This window comes from Siphateles boraxobius, unplaced genomic scaffold (assembly GCF_051911475.1).
Source record: "Siphateles boraxobius isolate OS27281-9 unplaced genomic scaffold, OSU_SipBor_1 68, whole genome shotgun sequence".
In the NCBI taxonomy this organism is placed as follows: domain Eukaryota; kingdom Metazoa; phylum Chordata; class Actinopteri; order Cypriniformes; family Leuciscidae; genus Siphateles; species Siphateles boraxobius.
The window spans coordinates 14,827,206-14,844,089 of NW_027509195.1; the positions used below are offsets into that span (position 1 = coordinate 14,827,206).

Sequence of the window (16,884 nt, forward strand, 5' to 3'; positions counted from 1 at the left end):
TTACTAAATTCACTTAAATGTTTTAAAAGCATGACATAGAATAATTGTCTTTTTTTGTCATTTATTGTCAATAACATAAAATAATCACCAGCTTATTGGTATCAGACAGAATTTTAATAATGGTGCCGTTTTGGTTATTTAAACACAAAAGAAGATATTTTGAAGAATGTTGGTAACCAGACAGTAGCAATTGAGTTCCACAGTTGAAAAAAAAAATACTATGGAAGTCAATGGCTACTGTCAACTGTCTGGTTACCAACATTCTTCAAAATATCTTCTTTTGTGCTCAACAGAAGAAAGAAACTCATAATGGTTTGGAACAACTTGAGGGTGAGAAAATTACAAAATTTTCATTTTTGGGTGAGCTATCACTTTAAACTACTCCAACAGGAAAGTACGTTGAGAGAGAGTCGAAACAGAAGCGGAACATGACCTAGGTCAGAATCTAACACGGGTCAACAACACAATCAAAACCTTAATCTATTATCAAAGTAGTTTTTAGTTGCAGCCCTATCCTAAATCCCTACCTCCCTAAAGGGAATGTGACGCACTCAAATTGAACTACTACTTCCTGTTTTGCCCTTTTTCCTTGCGAAGTCATTTAGCAACCGATTAAGCCATATCATGGCTTTGGTCGTAGCTGTTGGGCTCCGTTAGATAATGCTTTTTTTTTGTGCGAAGCCCAGATATGGCATCATGACTCATGTGAGCGGTCTGGCCATCGGAGCCTCCCTGGGAGAGCGGGTAGGTGTAAGTTAATCAGGAACACAGCATGAAGTGTTGTGGTTTGCCATGAAGTCAGACAACTACAAAGGGAGGAGAGACCGAAGGCTGCGCCAACTGGGATCACACACCGCCGAAGCCCGCTGCTGTTTTTAGCTCCAACATCACAAGTGCCACAGGCCCCCTTGTCCCTTTAATTGTTTCGGCTAATTAAACCATCCGGCAGCCCTCCTCCTTTTCCTCCAAGTGACATGTGTTTCTCCATGCTGATCTGTAAGGGAGCTTTAGGGCCTGGCCAAGGTAGAGCAGTTCCACTTCCTCCTTGAAATTTAATTTGGTCCTCGTATGGGGGGATGAGGGAGGGAGGGGGTCAAAGATGTTCGTACAGATACCGCAGGCGCGGAGGCCGTCCTCCAAATTGACTCGAAATGTTAAGTGCACTTTAATAGGAACTCTTAGCCCTATGACAAGGCATCTGTTGTATGTTTTTTTTTGTCTATATAAGAAAGCTCTTGCACGTCTCTAGTCGGTAGAGAGGAAACTTTGTCTTGGGTTGTAATAGTAGTGTTATGTAGCTTTCATTCTCTGTGAAGCCCACAGCTAGTTGACCTGTGGCTGAAAAACAAGTCCCTGGTGGGATAGTGTTTCACTGCTCTGCAGGCCTGTAGCTGGTGATCCGTGTCTAGAAAGGGGCTTTTCCTTTTCGCTTCCCTCCACAGTGGGACCAATGAACAGAGGTGCTTTCAACACGGTCTTATTCTTGTTCTTCTGTTTAACAAGAATGTGCAAGTTCACTATATGAGAATAGGAAAACTGATAGTTCATCGTTCTTATAAGAAAATTTTTGCTGTGAAAACAGTATCCAACCTTGACAAATTACATCATGTGACTTTTTCACTGTAGAGATGATAGCTGTCCTTCAAGCGTGTGACTGTTGTTGTTGTTGTTTTTGTTTGCAGGTACCTAAATGCTATTCAGACCATGTGCCCACACATACTGCGCTATCTGACCACTGCTGTCATCACTAACAAGGACGTCCGCAAGCGTAGGCAGGTGCTGAAGGATCTGGTGAAAGTCATCCAGCAGGTATCAGACAGGACTTTGGTTTTTCATTTATGTACTGGTTTGCCATGTCCTTCAGTCAATTTGTATTCTTTTATTGCATTATTTATTATTGAAAACTATTCATAAAAATATGAAGTAATGTTTTACTTAAATTAATTTGATGAAATTTTTAAATCAACTGACAGCTCTTGTATCAACATTTCAAGAATTATAAATATAATATTTATGAGTATTCATAAATACTACTTTCCTTAATATTTATACATACATTTATAGTATATGAACATTTAATTTGATAGTTGTAGTGATGCACCATAAAAAACTATCAAATTAAACATTATTATTAAAGTGTATATATAAATATTAAAAAATATATAATAAATGTTTTTTTGACTTTAAATTAAAATGTTTATACCAGGGCTGTCAGTTGAGTTAAAATTTAATTAAATTAATGTAATCAATATATGCCGAGAAATTATATTATATTTTGTTTGTATTGTTTTTTTTATTATTAATTTATGAACACATTAAATGGATTGGCTTCATGTTTGTGTGCCTAGATAATAAAAAAAAATTACAATATTTTTCATTTGCATTCATGCTACTTTGTGTGCATCATCAGGCTTATTACGTTTTAAGCTTTTTTTCTTTTAATTCAATTTGAGCAATTTGTCAGGTGGTGCTTTTTTATTGATAACTGTTTCGTACTCTGTTGGTCTTCCTCCTATCATCCACACTGGCCTTGTGAGTACTGAAAGATGTTTTCAATAAGAGGTTACCCATAACCAGATAAACGATGCTTTCTCTTTGTTAAATAAGTGTATTTTTTTTCGAATTTAATACATCTAAAACATTGCAGGGAATCTTATACCTCGCTGCGTCTGTGGAAAAGAATGAATGAACGAGCGGTGTATATTGGCCTGAAAATAAAAGCTCTGTTTATCTATGTGCCTCCTCAGGCCGTGCGAGTCTTGAACCCATTAGATTTGATGAATGGTGCTGGGCAGTCTGATTGTAGTGTTCTGATGTGTGTGTCCAACAACAGTAGCTTCTTCAGAGATCAATGGCACTGAAATCCAAATAAGTACATCCCGCAGCCTTTGCGTAATCACTTAAACATGTGTCCTGAGGTGCTCACCATACTCCCTGCACAAGTTTCTCTTCTCATGGTTACTCAAGCATCTATGGTATTTACATCCAGGGAAGTCCCAAAGACTATCACATATCCCAATGGTATTCATCCCATCAGGTTCTCTGCTAAAGGGATTGTACTGTACTAAAGTCTTTCAGCTCATGGCTGTTTATAGACATGGAACATTAAGCAGAGGTTATTCTCATTATTATAAACAACCAGACAGGAAGAGTTCAACCAAAAATAAAAGTTCTCTGATCATCTGCTCACCCTTATATTGTTTGAAACCAGTAAGTTTTTTATTCTACAATGGACCAACACAGAATATATTTTGCAGAATGTGGAGCTATTGTTTTCCATATACACCAAAAGAGAATAGTTGTAAATGGAAGTTGCAAATTTAATTTATTTGATATTTTAACATTTCAATTAATTATATTAATTAATTATAATGTATTATTTAAGCCACGTATTAGTGTTTCCATTCAGAATTTTATGTGGTATCCCAAAATCTGCATTACAATGTGGTTGGAAAAACCAGGCTGCTGTTGAGAATGGAAAAAGTGCCATAAAAGTAGTCCGTATTACTTGTACACTGTTACAAGTCTTGTCAAGGACAGTTTTACTATTTACCATATATGTGACTTGATTTCTTTACTGTAGGCAAATTAACTGTCAGCTTGTGTCAATTAAGAAAATAGATGCAACAGTTAGTCGACAGTCATGTTTGTAACCACAAGATGAAAGAAGCTGTAATTTTTTGCTATAACAGCTGATATCAGTTCTGCTTGTGATGTGAAACTATTTGTTAATAAAACAGACAAACCTATAATGAAAAACACACCCCAGTTTGAGAACGAACGGTGGAAGTTGTTTTTCTTGCGTGAACTTTCCCTTAAATAACTATTTTCCATTCATTTTTCTTTTGTTCTCTTTTTTTAGGAGTCATACACCTACAAAGATCCAATCACGGAGTTTGTTGAGTGTCTGTATGTGAACTTTGACTTTGATAGTGCCCAGAAGAAGCTGCGAGAGTGTGAGGCGGTAAGTTCCAGCTGTCTTTTCCTGTTACCTTTTTATTAGCTTGTTTCTTTGCGTATCCTTAAAAGCACAGCACACCTTCTTCTTTATAGGGACTTCGCAGATTGATTGTATCTTGTATCATGTTCCTGTTTTTTTCAAAAGCATAAGATTCATAACATAAGATTCCTAACGTTTCATAACAGGTTCCATTAGTGAATGCGTTTGAAGAGACTATCCTTCTAAAATGTTGAACTCATCCTTCACTTCTTGTCTGGACACAAAAAGCCTTTAACTTTGTAATTTACGCAGATGATGTCTCAATTTCCCTAATGATGATTTGTGATGACATCACACTGAGTCTCCGACCTCTGATTTGTCAGAAGTGTCCTCTGAACTTTACCATAACCGTTGATGGTCGATGCTTAGCGATGCTGTCTGTCACTTTTCTGCAGTCACAAACAGCCTACCCTTCTGTTTCGGGCCCTGGAAGGGGTCTTAAAGCTCAGGCGGTCTCTGCATGCCGCGGTGTCATGGGCAGCTGTGGAAGTGGGCCCCTGAAAGAGCCTCTGACTCACCATTTGTCATGTTTTTATGATAGCCGGTAATTGTCAGATCAGTGGGATGGTTAACAAGAAGTGCTTTTGGTGTGCAGAGGCGGACACGCGCACTGGAAAGAGCTTTCTGCGGTACAGACAAGCCAGTGATCTGTATTTTTGTTCCCGTTTATAAATGGCCTTCCATAATGGTCACTTCATCAGTTTTCACCCTTGCCCTGCTGTGTCATTCTTTCTGTTTTTACAGTTAAGCTACTGACTCCCAATGCCAACCCTGCACCGGAACAAAACAAAAAAACACAACGGATTAGAGTTAAAAGCTGTTTCAAAGGAATAGCTCACCTCAAAAATCCAAATCAATCTTTTCCATGCAGTTTTTATTGAAAAGAGACTGAAGCTTTTAAGCTAAAAAAAAAGCCAAGGCACCATAAAAGTGGTCCATACAACTTGTGAACTTTTTTCCAAGCCTGTTGAAGTCATATGGTAGTTTCATGTGAGGACTAAACTTAAATTTGTGTCTATTCACACTGATGTGAGCTGTTGGAGTTGTTCAAAATCAGCAATTAGATCAGAATCATAAATTAATCTTTCAGACTAATTGATTGGAAAGATCAATTCTCAAAAGAACGGTCATATATTGGTATTTTTCTTAGGAATTCAGATGATTAGGGTGGATATATTGCATGTTGTAGTTTATGTATAAAGATTTAGATTTTTTCTTTCTCACACAAAACTATCGTAACTCTTGGAATATGAGTCTTAAGGACCACTTTTATAGTGCTTTTGCATATATATTTTTTTTAAACTCGAAAGTTTTAATCCACTCACCATCTTCAAAATTTCTCCTTTTGTGTTCTACGTAAAGAAAAAATGGCCAGGTTTGGAACAAAGTGAAGGTGCATAAATTATGACAATTTTTTATTTTCAATTTTCAAGATTTTAGAGCTGCTGTTACAAAACACTGAACACGAAATTAATCACGTCTCGGCTTTAGTGAGAGAGGATTTTTTTTTTTTCCAGTGAATTGGTATTATCATTAACATAGTGTAGAGAATAGTGCAAATGACTTTTGCTACCATGCGACCCTGGAAAACATTAAATTTCAACCTAAATGCATTTGGTAAGCTTCCCCACAAACGTGCCAAATTTTAAATGCCAAAAAGTATTATAAGAAAGTCTTAGTGTGATAAAAGCCAGAAATGGCCTTCAGGCGCATTCTTGGTTGCAGTAAACACATTACATTACAAAGATTCATCCCAAGCGTAATTAGCTTGAGTGCCTTTAGCCTAGTGCGCACTTATGTCGAAGCTCATTCCCATTCTCGAAATTATGAATTCAAAGACCAGTCCATCGTCTACTATTGCCCAAAATAATACAATTCAGTTTTGTTTCTTAACAAGCACCCCGTATGTTAAATTGCAGGCTTTTTATAGGAGAATGAAATAACCCAACTTAACATTGAAATGGGAACCTTCCTAAAACGCTGACATGATTTATAAACATTTACTCTTGTGCGGGTGCCCATTTGATCAGGCCAGCTGTTTTTCATTCTAGACGTTTATCGTCAAGAAACATAGAAGAAAACGTGTGCCTAAATCACCAGAAGTTTTTTTTTTGTGTGGGAGAGGGTCTAAATGTTGGGGGTATAAAGGTTCGTCTCTGCTGGTCTAAATGATCGAGTCATTAGGGGGATCCCTATTACAGTTTGCATGCTTGGAGTCCAGGGTTTGTAAGGCTAGCAATAATTAGCACACCTGCATCTGTGAGATCTCTTGAGAGCCCCCTGGCTACTGGACCACCAGAACCAGGCGTATTCTACAACCAGAGTTCAGCCCAGACACTGCATAAATGGCCACTAATTAGTCCTGACCCTGATTAAGAAAGCCTGAGGCATTATCGAGATCACAAGCTGCACATAAAAAATAAAAAAAACTTAAGTTAAACTATGTGGTATGTGAGCATAACTGGCTAGGCTCAGATGTATGTCAGCTATAAATGCTTTCAAAATCACAGTCTGATTGACTGGTGACTTACAAAATCAGAGTTGCCCTTCTACAACAGCCCAAGGCTTTTCCTGTTAGACTGCCAAAGCCTTGCGAGTCATCAGACTGTTTGCTCTTAACCGCCTTTACTCGTACAAAAACAAACATCCCCTCGCCTTCAAACAAGTTCATTACAGTAACTATTTATTTAAGTGATTGTAAAAGAAAAGAAAAAAAAAAACAAGTTGTATGACCCAAATGAGCAACTTCCTTTTTAAGTGGGTAAAAAGGATATTAATTTAACACTTTCCTGTAATATAGCTCAATTTATTTATTTATTTTATTAATATAGAAAATATTATTGAAAGGGGAGGTGCTTGAGGTCCAAAAATAAATAAATATAAAAAATATATTTTTGTTTTAATTGTGTGTGTGTGTGTTAACTGCTGCTAACTTTTTCACCATAAAAAAAAAAAAAGTAATTTTACAAAAGTCATAAAGATCCAGTGAGGGTTCACTGAAAAGTATTTCCCTCTTCATTTTATATATTGCCCTTTAAATTTAAATGTTTTGTGAATTAATATAACAGTTTTTATTTGAATATATTTTCAATTGTAATTTACTCATGGGAATGATGATGAAAATTCAGCTTCGCATCCCAGGAGTCTTCAGTGTCACATGATCCTTTAGAAATTATTAGATGCTCAAGAAACTTTTCTTATTATCAATGTTGAAAACGGTAGTTGATTTATTTAAAAAATAAATAATACTGACCTCATACTTGATGTCTAAAATAAGCTTAAATAACCCAAATACAGTACTGTTGTGTACAAGCAATTCCATAGCATATCATCAGCACTAGGGGTGTAACAATATATCGTGTCACAATATATCACAATACAAAAATGCAACAATATGTATTGTGTATAGTTCACCCAAAATAAAAATTACTGTGTGAGAAAAAAATTCAAGTTTTCAGAGTTTTAGTGTCAGTACTACATTAAACTACTATATATAATTTATAATAATGCAATGGGGGAAAATGTGTGGACCCTGATAATGTCAAATGTCTGTTACCAGTAAAACGCGGCCTACATTATTTTAAATGTATCTAGTCTGCGACAGAGTGCAAACATATTCATCTAAAATAATTCTGTACTTTCAGCTTCTGAATCATTAATATTTTTATTCTGGTGTAACTATTGTCCTGTCCCATAGATGCTTGGGTTTCCAGCAACACACATTCATTTACACATCTCAATGTAATAACAAATTTAGCATTTTAATCAACAGTACATTTTTTGTTAACCTTTTATCATATGTCTTGGAGTATCGCAATAATATCATCGTGAGTGGAGTATCGCAATAATATCATCGTGAGTTCAGTATTGTGATATGTATCGAATCGTGACATGAGGGTAAGCGTTACACACCTAGTCGGCACCAATGGCTCCAGAGGTTCTGCAGGCCTGTGATTCAGTCCAACTGGACACGGTCCTGGATCTGTAGAGACTGACCGCATAAGTGTTCTGGGATTTTCTTCAAGCTGTGGATCATCACATTGCTTACTTTGCATTGTGATTACCTTATCATGCTTATCCAGTCAGCTTTTGTAATTTTTCCTTCTTCAGTTGATCCATCTCAGCGGAGAGGGGCCATTTACACAATGGTTTGGGCTCATAATGTCTATGCTATGCATAAAACATAGACACAACCTTATATAGCCCTGTTTTCAATCTTTTGGAAGACTGGGAAAAACGTCAACAACCTAAAGCTGCACTTTTAGATTCCAGTAAGTTAAGCATAAATTGAATTTTTTTTTTTTTTCTGCTACAAAGCTGTTGTAGCCGCCTTCTCTCCCCCTCTTACTAAAAAAAACCTCAACAGTAATTCTAGCACTTAAGCGAACTGTTATCAGCTTAAGATAAGACAATGTCAATGATGAAATGTGTGTTGGCTGATAGGGCCATGGCCATGTAGTTGGGATTGCTTCAAGCAGAACACCAGAGATAGTAGCTCTCAAGCCTAAGCAAACAAAGCGGGGGCTGTGAGCGCAGACGTGCACACGAAGCCGCGGGACGGGGGACTGCATGTGAACCGTGCAGAGACAGCAGGGGCTTGCACATGTCTTCAGCTGACTGGAATGCACCGCACTATTCGCTTTTTGACAGCAAGGTAAAGCACACCAGGTCTCTTTAGGATGTGTAGGTTAGTATGCGGTGATCGGAGCTCATCTGAGATTGATAGTAGACTGTAGTTGAGATGTTTGAAAGCAGTGGCACTGTAAATTGGTTCCACCACGCAGCCCGACGGACCCTGCGGCAATGGGCAAGACAAACGGCGATAAGTCACAGCCAATGCGGTAGATTCAGTGGCTGGCTCTGTTCCTGCCCCGTTTCATGTGGGGACTGTGGAATTCCAAGATCTGTGGTTGGTTTAGAGTGCTGAGAATGACCTCAGATTTTCCTTTTTTTGTGCTTCCAGATAATGGTTTTCTCCAGAGGATAGCATTAAACACCATTTTATATGTGTTAACTATAGGCTTCCATTGCTTTAATTTTCAGCTACAAATTAATTTCCATAATTTGTCATAATGCTTGCTTTTGGCCTTTTTCCCACACCGTTACTCCCCAACCAGGTGCTATTACAGAGACCTCGGATGGGAACTGTTTTTATTTCAGTTCTAAGTTTATATAAACTTCCTGTTCTGCTCATTGTCCAGTTTAGCCACAGAGTTTCTGTGTTCCAGCAAACTTTAGGACCAAACTCTTCTCCTAATCCTAAAACATTTTTTTTCTTTTTTCTCCCAGGTTTGACATCAAACTGTAGACAGGCGCTTGCATTAATATTTGTATGTATGTGTGTGTATATATATATATATATATATATATATATATATATATATATATATATATATATATATATATATATATATATATATATATATATATACACACACATATCTCAATATAACTTAAAACATGCAGAGATTTAATTTTTTATTCAATGATGCATTAAAGTGATAAAAATTTACAATAAATACTTTTACATACATTTACAAAAAATAAATAAATACATGCTGTTCTTTTTTAACTTTATAGTCATTGAAGAATACTGAAAATATTGTATCACGTATAATGTATCATATATTATTATCATTGCATCAGAAATCTTTCTATTATATCTTGTGACTGACTGGAGAAATGGCTGCTGAAAATGTTTTTAATAAAATAAATGAAGCCTTGGAAAAGAGATGAAATTCTTTCAAAACTTTTGCCGACCCCACCCTACTCTTTTGAACTGTATTTCAACTGTATTTTTCATTGAAGTGTATGAAAATAAAAAGCATTAGGTTTTTTATGGGCTTATGCAAAGGAATCATCATATTTAAGCATCTGTGGTATCAAACGGTTTGAAAATCCTTGGTTTTAGTATAATCAATGTTAGATTGTGTGCATGAAAATGCATTAAGTGTCTAATGTAAGCATTTAAATCTTTTGAAGGTGCTGGTGAATGATTTTTTTCTTGTGGCGTGCCTTGAGGACTTTATCGAAAATGCTCGTTTGTTCATCTTCGAGACCTTCTGCCGAATTCACCAGTGCATCAGTATAAAGTAAGTACTTATGATTTTCAATGTAGTACAAAATAACTGCTGGATCATGTAACAAATTTTGAAATCCCTTTTAAAGTGGACAAATGATGGATAAATTGTTAGGAATGAAAAAAAAAAAAGGTAGCAGGTCTGAAAATGTGTCCACAATGTGGGAACGTTTCCTGTTTCCTCTGTTCCATTCCCACTCCACTCTCTGATAAGTTTTTATTACCCAGTGTGCTAGAGGAAGCATGTCCAGAGACCGGCTGCCAGCACCTCAATCTCACACATGGAGACACGCATTCAGAACCAGACATCCCAGGCACATCCACCCATCTGTTTTGAAGCATGTCTAAAGGGTCTACATATTGGCCCTCGGGATGATCTTAATATGTGGATAATACAGCAGATTTTTCTCTTCTAGCGCCACTTACTCCGTTATTGTCTGTTGTGTCTTGTCACGTCGTTGTAAATAAAGTGGCGTTTGGAATTTTTTATCTGCGCTAATTCACTTAGAGCGCAATCGAAGAGGAATATTGCCTTAATTAAACCGATTAAAGAGAATAGTTAAGATAAATTTACAGTGATTTATGTTGTTCATTGATCCACACGGTTCAATTACCATTACAATTACCAACTCCTCATAGACTCTCCGGTCTATATTTCGGCAGGTGTTTTATTACCAATTTACTCTGGTTGCACTTTTTTATTACCTCTTTTACGGTATTTATAAGGCATTGTGTAGGCTTCCAGAGAAGACATGCAATGGTTTCAGTCCCCAACATTTTCCATTGGTGGAAAAGAAGTGGTCTGAATGGAAAGAGAGGTTTGGGTGGGTGTCAATGGTTTCCCTGTGTCTGGTTCCTATTAGCCTTTCAGTGACGGGAGTGCAGAGCAGAGAGGCCGCATTGCCCTCCTGCCTGTTTAATGAGCTTTCATAACTAGTAGTCGTTGAGCATCTGTCCTGCATTTTTTTTTCCCGCCACCGCCTCTGCGCCAAGCAGAAAGCACTTGACGGCAAACTGGAGATCTGCTAACAGGTTGCATCTACCTCTGGGGATTTATGACATCCTGTAAATCCCGAAAGTCCATGTTCGTGAATGCACACACTCACCCGACACAATATCATATACCACGTTTGATGAAAGGAGGGTTTTTTTCCCCAGCAGTGCACGTGCAAACATATACAGACATTCGGAATCTGTTATTTCTCTTCTAAACGCACACACAGCGATCAAAAAGGTTCTTGCACTATTTCCATGCTTCATTGTACAGCCTAATTGCTCGCTCACATTTTCTGAGCTGTATTAAACCAAGAAGGGCTGGAGTCAAGGTTGAAACATGGAATGTGATCAGGCTCTGTCCAAATCTCCAGTTGCAGATAGTCTGGAATTGATTTGGAGTCTTGGCTCTTTTTTGGCAGTCTCGTTGCAATTGAATCCATTTTCTTGTCAAAGGCGACAAAGGTAATGCTGAACTAGGAAACCGAATTGTGATTGCTGTTTATCTGTTCAAGTTAGTAGCTCAAAGGAGTCGCCTGAAAGACAGTGTTATGTCTGTTTAGAGGGTATAGAGGATTGGAAAACATCCATTTTTGGATTACTGGTGCATGTCATTGGTACATTAACCAGAAGGCCTCTGCAGCTAATTGTGGGCTCAAATGAAACGCATGCAAGTTTTGTAGAAGTTTTGTTATGTTTACAGTTGTTGGCCTTCAACGGGTAGGCAGAATATTTTTTTCCTGTGTTTTTGCCCTCAGCCTACACCAAAAAAAGACCACAACTACAAATGGCTTTATATATAAAAATGTCTGAGAAGGCTCTATTTGAAATCTGATTTTAAGACTGGCACTTATGAAGGCATTTGTCTTCATGCCCTCTTGCCCTCAAAAGTCTTAAATTCCCAATTTTGCATTCATTGGCCTTTGAGTAGAGAGTTTGTGTGCATTTGATGAACATTTTAGTTTTTAGTTGGATGTCTACAGTCTTGTAATCTCTTACAGTCCACATTAATCCATTTTGCAGTTGATTTGAAGGGCCAAGCACATAGGAGACATTGTTGTATTCAATCTGCATGGTTTTATTTTTGGTAATAAATTGTAAAAAAAAAAAAAAAAAAAAAAATTATATATTAACAATTAGAAAGAGGGGAGGTTGTTTTAGTGGGAAGAGGGGAATGAAGTTTCCCCCAAGATATGAAGCAGGGGTCACTTCCAATGATGTGAATCTCTTTGTGCCTTCATATGGAAATATTAAACAACGCGTTTGTTTTAACTACACTATGTTAAAAACTTTAGAGCAGGTCAGCACTGTATGAATACACAGCTGATCTTTTAGCTGTCTACGGATCCTGGAGTGAGACTGGTTGCCTCAGTCCCACCGGCCTGGAATCGGAATTGGATAAATCAACTGCGAGGAGCTGGTACATGTAAGGGGGTTGAAGTGAAAACGATCCTTACCCTTCACCCCCTAACCCCAGAGGACCAGGTTTATTCCTGTGTAAAATGAGACTGCAGCAATGGGAGTCAAGCAACTTGGCTTAAAACACCATGTAAGGCACTTATGCTTGAGTGGTTCATTCACCCGGCCTTTTTTTTTCCATAATTACTTCTTTCAGCGTTTGTATATTTTTGGTTTCAGTTCAGACTTTCATTCATATTAGTGGCAAGCATGTGCAAGTACGACTTTTTTCCCTTCTTGTTTTAAAGTCAAACTTCTGAGTAAAATTAGATTAGCGTGTGTGTGGGCCATTTCATTGCACCGAGGCAGTGGTTGACCTTGGTCTCTGGTTTAGCTTGTCCGGAGGGTCAGCTCCCCTAAGAGGAAACTCAATCTTATTTGTTTTTTGAGTTGATCTTTGACTTTGGCTTGACTGGCATGTGTCACCACTTAATCAAATCAGTGAAATAATATTCATTGTCTCTTGCGTCACTAGAGTAAACCAGCACAGAGTTTGTCTTAGATGTTTATCTATCAGCAATTCTCTTCTAAAACCAGTGTCTTTGGCATTTCCATTTATTTTTCTGTAAAAGCTCACAATCTGTCTGCTTCATTTCAGACATGGCCTAGACCTCTAGGTCTGTGGGCCTGTAATGGATGTTCAGCTATCTAAACTTCCCAGTGTCTTAATTGGTTTCCTGTTCCTTTTCGGCTGTAATTGTTCATCAGTGCGCCGCATGCTTTGTGGAGTGCTTTGGGGCTGCCAAAGAGCTTGGATTTCATGTCCCTGCTTTAACCCCTGGAGTCGACAGGCATTCCTTTTTCCCGCACCGAGTGTCACTGCTTGATGTTGGACATGTGTTAACCATCACCAGCTTGGAACTCGTGATGTGACAACCGGCACATTCGTTGGCGGTTAGCTCTTAAATAATGAGCTTTATGACCAATCTAGCCTGTCACGCATCATTTTTTGAGGGTTTCACTGGGAGTGAAATGATATAAGCTGTCATCTCTGCCTGTCTCCAGACCCATGCTGTTGCCACGGTGGGTGATTGAGTTAACCTTTCACTGTGAAAGCATTGGAAACCTGGTGTTGGCTTTACAGAACGGGACAAGCCTGCTCTTTCTGACTAGCACGGAATGAGCTTAGTCGAAAAAAAAGACAACTGCGGTATTGTAGGATTTTGGATCAAAGAACACTTGAGCCCCTGCTGCCACCTTCCTCCCTTAATGACACATTCGTGGAGGAGACACCTGGCTTTATGTATGGACGTTTTTCCAAAATGCCATAGGATGGTCAGTAGCCATGCAAGCCCAAGCTGTGTCATTTTATTCTTGTCTGCAAAGTTTATTTTATCGTTACCTTGACCTCATATCCACCAAAGCGCAATGATGTAATTGTACTCCATATTTATGGGTTTCTTAGTGCGATTAGAATCACAGATAATGCAAAGTATTTGTCACTCTTGGACAGATGTCTAAATGCTGAGGTATGACTGAAACCCATTATCATCCAGCACTTTCGATCAGCACTTTAAACCTGCATGCACACACACTCCACAAGCTTGTTATATACCTCACAATTTTCAAGTAATACCATCAGTGTATATAATGTTCTCCCTTAACCTAAGTTTGTCCTAATGGACTGTGTTTGCCTCGCAGTATGCTGGCCGATAAGCTGAATATGACTCCCGAGGAGGCAGAAAGATGGATCGTCAACCTCATTCGCAATGCCAGGCTTGATGCCAAAATCGACTCCAAACTGGTGAGAGTCTCTCATATTTTATTTCACTCTTGTTTCTCTGCCGCCCTCCTCAAATAGCGAACGATTGATAGATGCTGCGTTAGTGTCCTTTAATTAGTCAGAAAATCAAATTCAGCCTCTTTTGTGCGGGGATTATGTTCTACTTTAATACATAAAGGAGAGACAATCAATTACGTCAGTAATTCTGCCCAGTGCCCGCTTAGTCACCATATCCTTCCTCGAGACTGTCATTACAGTCCTGAAGGAGGGTCATTCTCAATATGGTGACAAACATGTAGCTTTACTTTTTAGTCATGACAAAGATTATAGAATATTACCATAAAACTATATATATATATGTGTGTGTGTATGTATATATATTCTATAAACTCTTAACATACTAGAAAATTATATATATATATATATAATTTTCTAGAATGTTAATAGTTTATAGAATATTAGGCTAATTCTACAAACAAAACAAGTAATACAATGTTCAAAACTATTTAAAAAAATACAAGTTAAGATGAAGTTTAATTGCAATTAAAATGTGCACATGGTGATTTTTCTCCCACCACTTAATACATTGTATTATATTTAGGGCTGCAACTAACGATTATTTTGATAATAGATTAATCGGACGATTATTTTTTCGATTAATCGATTAATCGGATAGAAATTAAATTAGATTTTTTTTTAATTATAACTAAATAAAACCGTAAATCAGGGTATTTATGTGTAAAAGTGTACTTTAAAAAGTGCAAAAGCCACACATTGAGTTTTACTAATATCAATATTTGCATTGTTTTTAATGATAATTGCTGATGGCAAGTTGACAAACATGATTATTGTTAAAAAAATGATATCCAACATATTATTTTTTAACACAATTTTTGTTAAAACAAATTTACACAGACATGTTGTTCAGATGTGAATATCTGAACTAAAAACAAACTAAAAACATATAAAATATATAATTCATTTAATTTTTATTTAATATTAATTATATATAAGGAATATAAGGATAAAGAATATAATATATATTATATATAATATATAAAAGAATAATATAAGGATAAATTGATTAAATAAATATAGAAAGACTGAAAACAATTGTGTGAACGTAGAGCCGCAGTAGATCGCGTTTGAAAAACAATTAAAACTTAGTAGACAAATGCTATAAAAAGAGAACGGAATGGAGGTAACGCTACCCAGCAAGCTAACAGGCTTGAGTAAAGGACAGGAGAAATTATGCATTAGTGCACAAGCATTCGCTGAAAACCACTGAGTACAGTGACTAAAAAACAATATTTTACTGCTGCTGTTATTAACTGCCTTTATATTTAGTGCTTCGCTTTGTAAAGACCGTTTTAATTTAACCTATTTCTGCGGTAGCGCTATTTTAATCCATCACTTACGTTGCGAGCGAACTGATTGCACAACCTGATGCTCGAGACAAAATACAGACATCCCAAGATCCCGGAAGTCCCGGGAGTCTCCCGCATATTGATTGCGGCTCCCTGATGCCCGCGAATTAGTTCAAACTCCCGAAATCTAGAGCGCGCAAGCAAGAGCCCGGATGCGAGACAGAAGAGACTGCTCCAAACCGTGTAGCGCGCGCGCTCGGCAGAGCGCCTGAGGGAGAGAGACCTTGCGTGTGTGTGCGTACCAGTAAACGCTCCCCGTGACGTAAGCCAGCGTTTCCCAAAACGGGGTGCCGCGGCACCCTGGGGTGCCTTCTGGCGAGAGCAGGGGTGCCGTGTAAAAACTCCATTAAACATTTTTAAATTGCTAAAATGTGTAAAAAAAAATAATAATAAATGTATCATCAATCTCGCATCGTCGGAAGCGTCTAATAACAACAAATAATGCACACAAATTTATAATAATAAATGCAACTCATAAGTTTTCCGCGTTCGTTGAATTGCGGGGGTTCCTCATGATTTCATTCTCGTGCTTCATTCCCAGCGTCCACACATAAAGCTGCCTCTTTTTCATGGCTTGTTGCGCTTACGGTCAAATACACACGAAACATTGTCACAACGTCCGTCTTGCCGCATATTCACAAACACATCGGTTATGTCCGTGCTGCTGTCAACGGTAACGCGTGCGATTAATGTTTTTCAGTTTTACGCGTTAAAAAAGATTTAAACACAATTAACGCAGCATCCGTTTTTTTTCTGTCATCCTTTGGCTAGCCTTACATTATATAATCACGTTCTTATTCATGCAAATGCTTTTAAACCATGCAACCGCGAAAAGACAAAAGAGAACGCGCTGTCTGTGAATGTCCTGCTGACACAGGACGACGCGCATCGCGTGCCAGAATCGACTTCTCTTTCGTGCTTGAACGAATAATAACACACAGTTATGACAAAATGTCCGTTTTGTTGAGTATCCTCATGAGAGCAGTCTTAAATTAGTTAAAATCTTAAATTAGAGTTGTGAGAACATGGGACGCGTGTGAGATAAACAAGTGCAGCAGTGACAACAGAATCAAAGAACAGGTAACAGAGAAAATTACTCACTGCTCTTGACTAAAGAACGCTTGTAGCTTTAATAAGGATTCATCTATATTTAATTTATTATTTATGCAGTGAAGACTGTAAAGTGTTTGATAACTTTATTCAA

At 37.7% G+C, this 16,884-nt stretch overlaps 1 protein-coding gene across 1 annotated transcript in view; it reads left to right on the plus strand.

Moving 5' to 3' along the window:
- eif3ea (eukaryotic translation initiation factor 3, subunit E, a) overlaps nt 1-16,884 on the plus strand; it is a 41,582-nt gene that overhangs the window by 21,585 nt on the left and 3,113 nt on the right. Inside the window, exons 8-11 of the mRNA XM_077215030.1 lie at nt 1,683-1,809; nt 3,863-3,964; nt 9,983-10,092; nt 14,172-14,274. Coding sequence (XP_077071145.1) covers nt 1,683-1,809; nt 3,863-3,964; nt 9,983-10,092; nt 14,172-14,274 — 442 coding nt within the window. The remainder of the gene's footprint in view (nt 1-1,682; nt 1,810-3,862; nt 3,965-9,982; nt 10,093-14,171; nt 14,275-16,884) is intronic.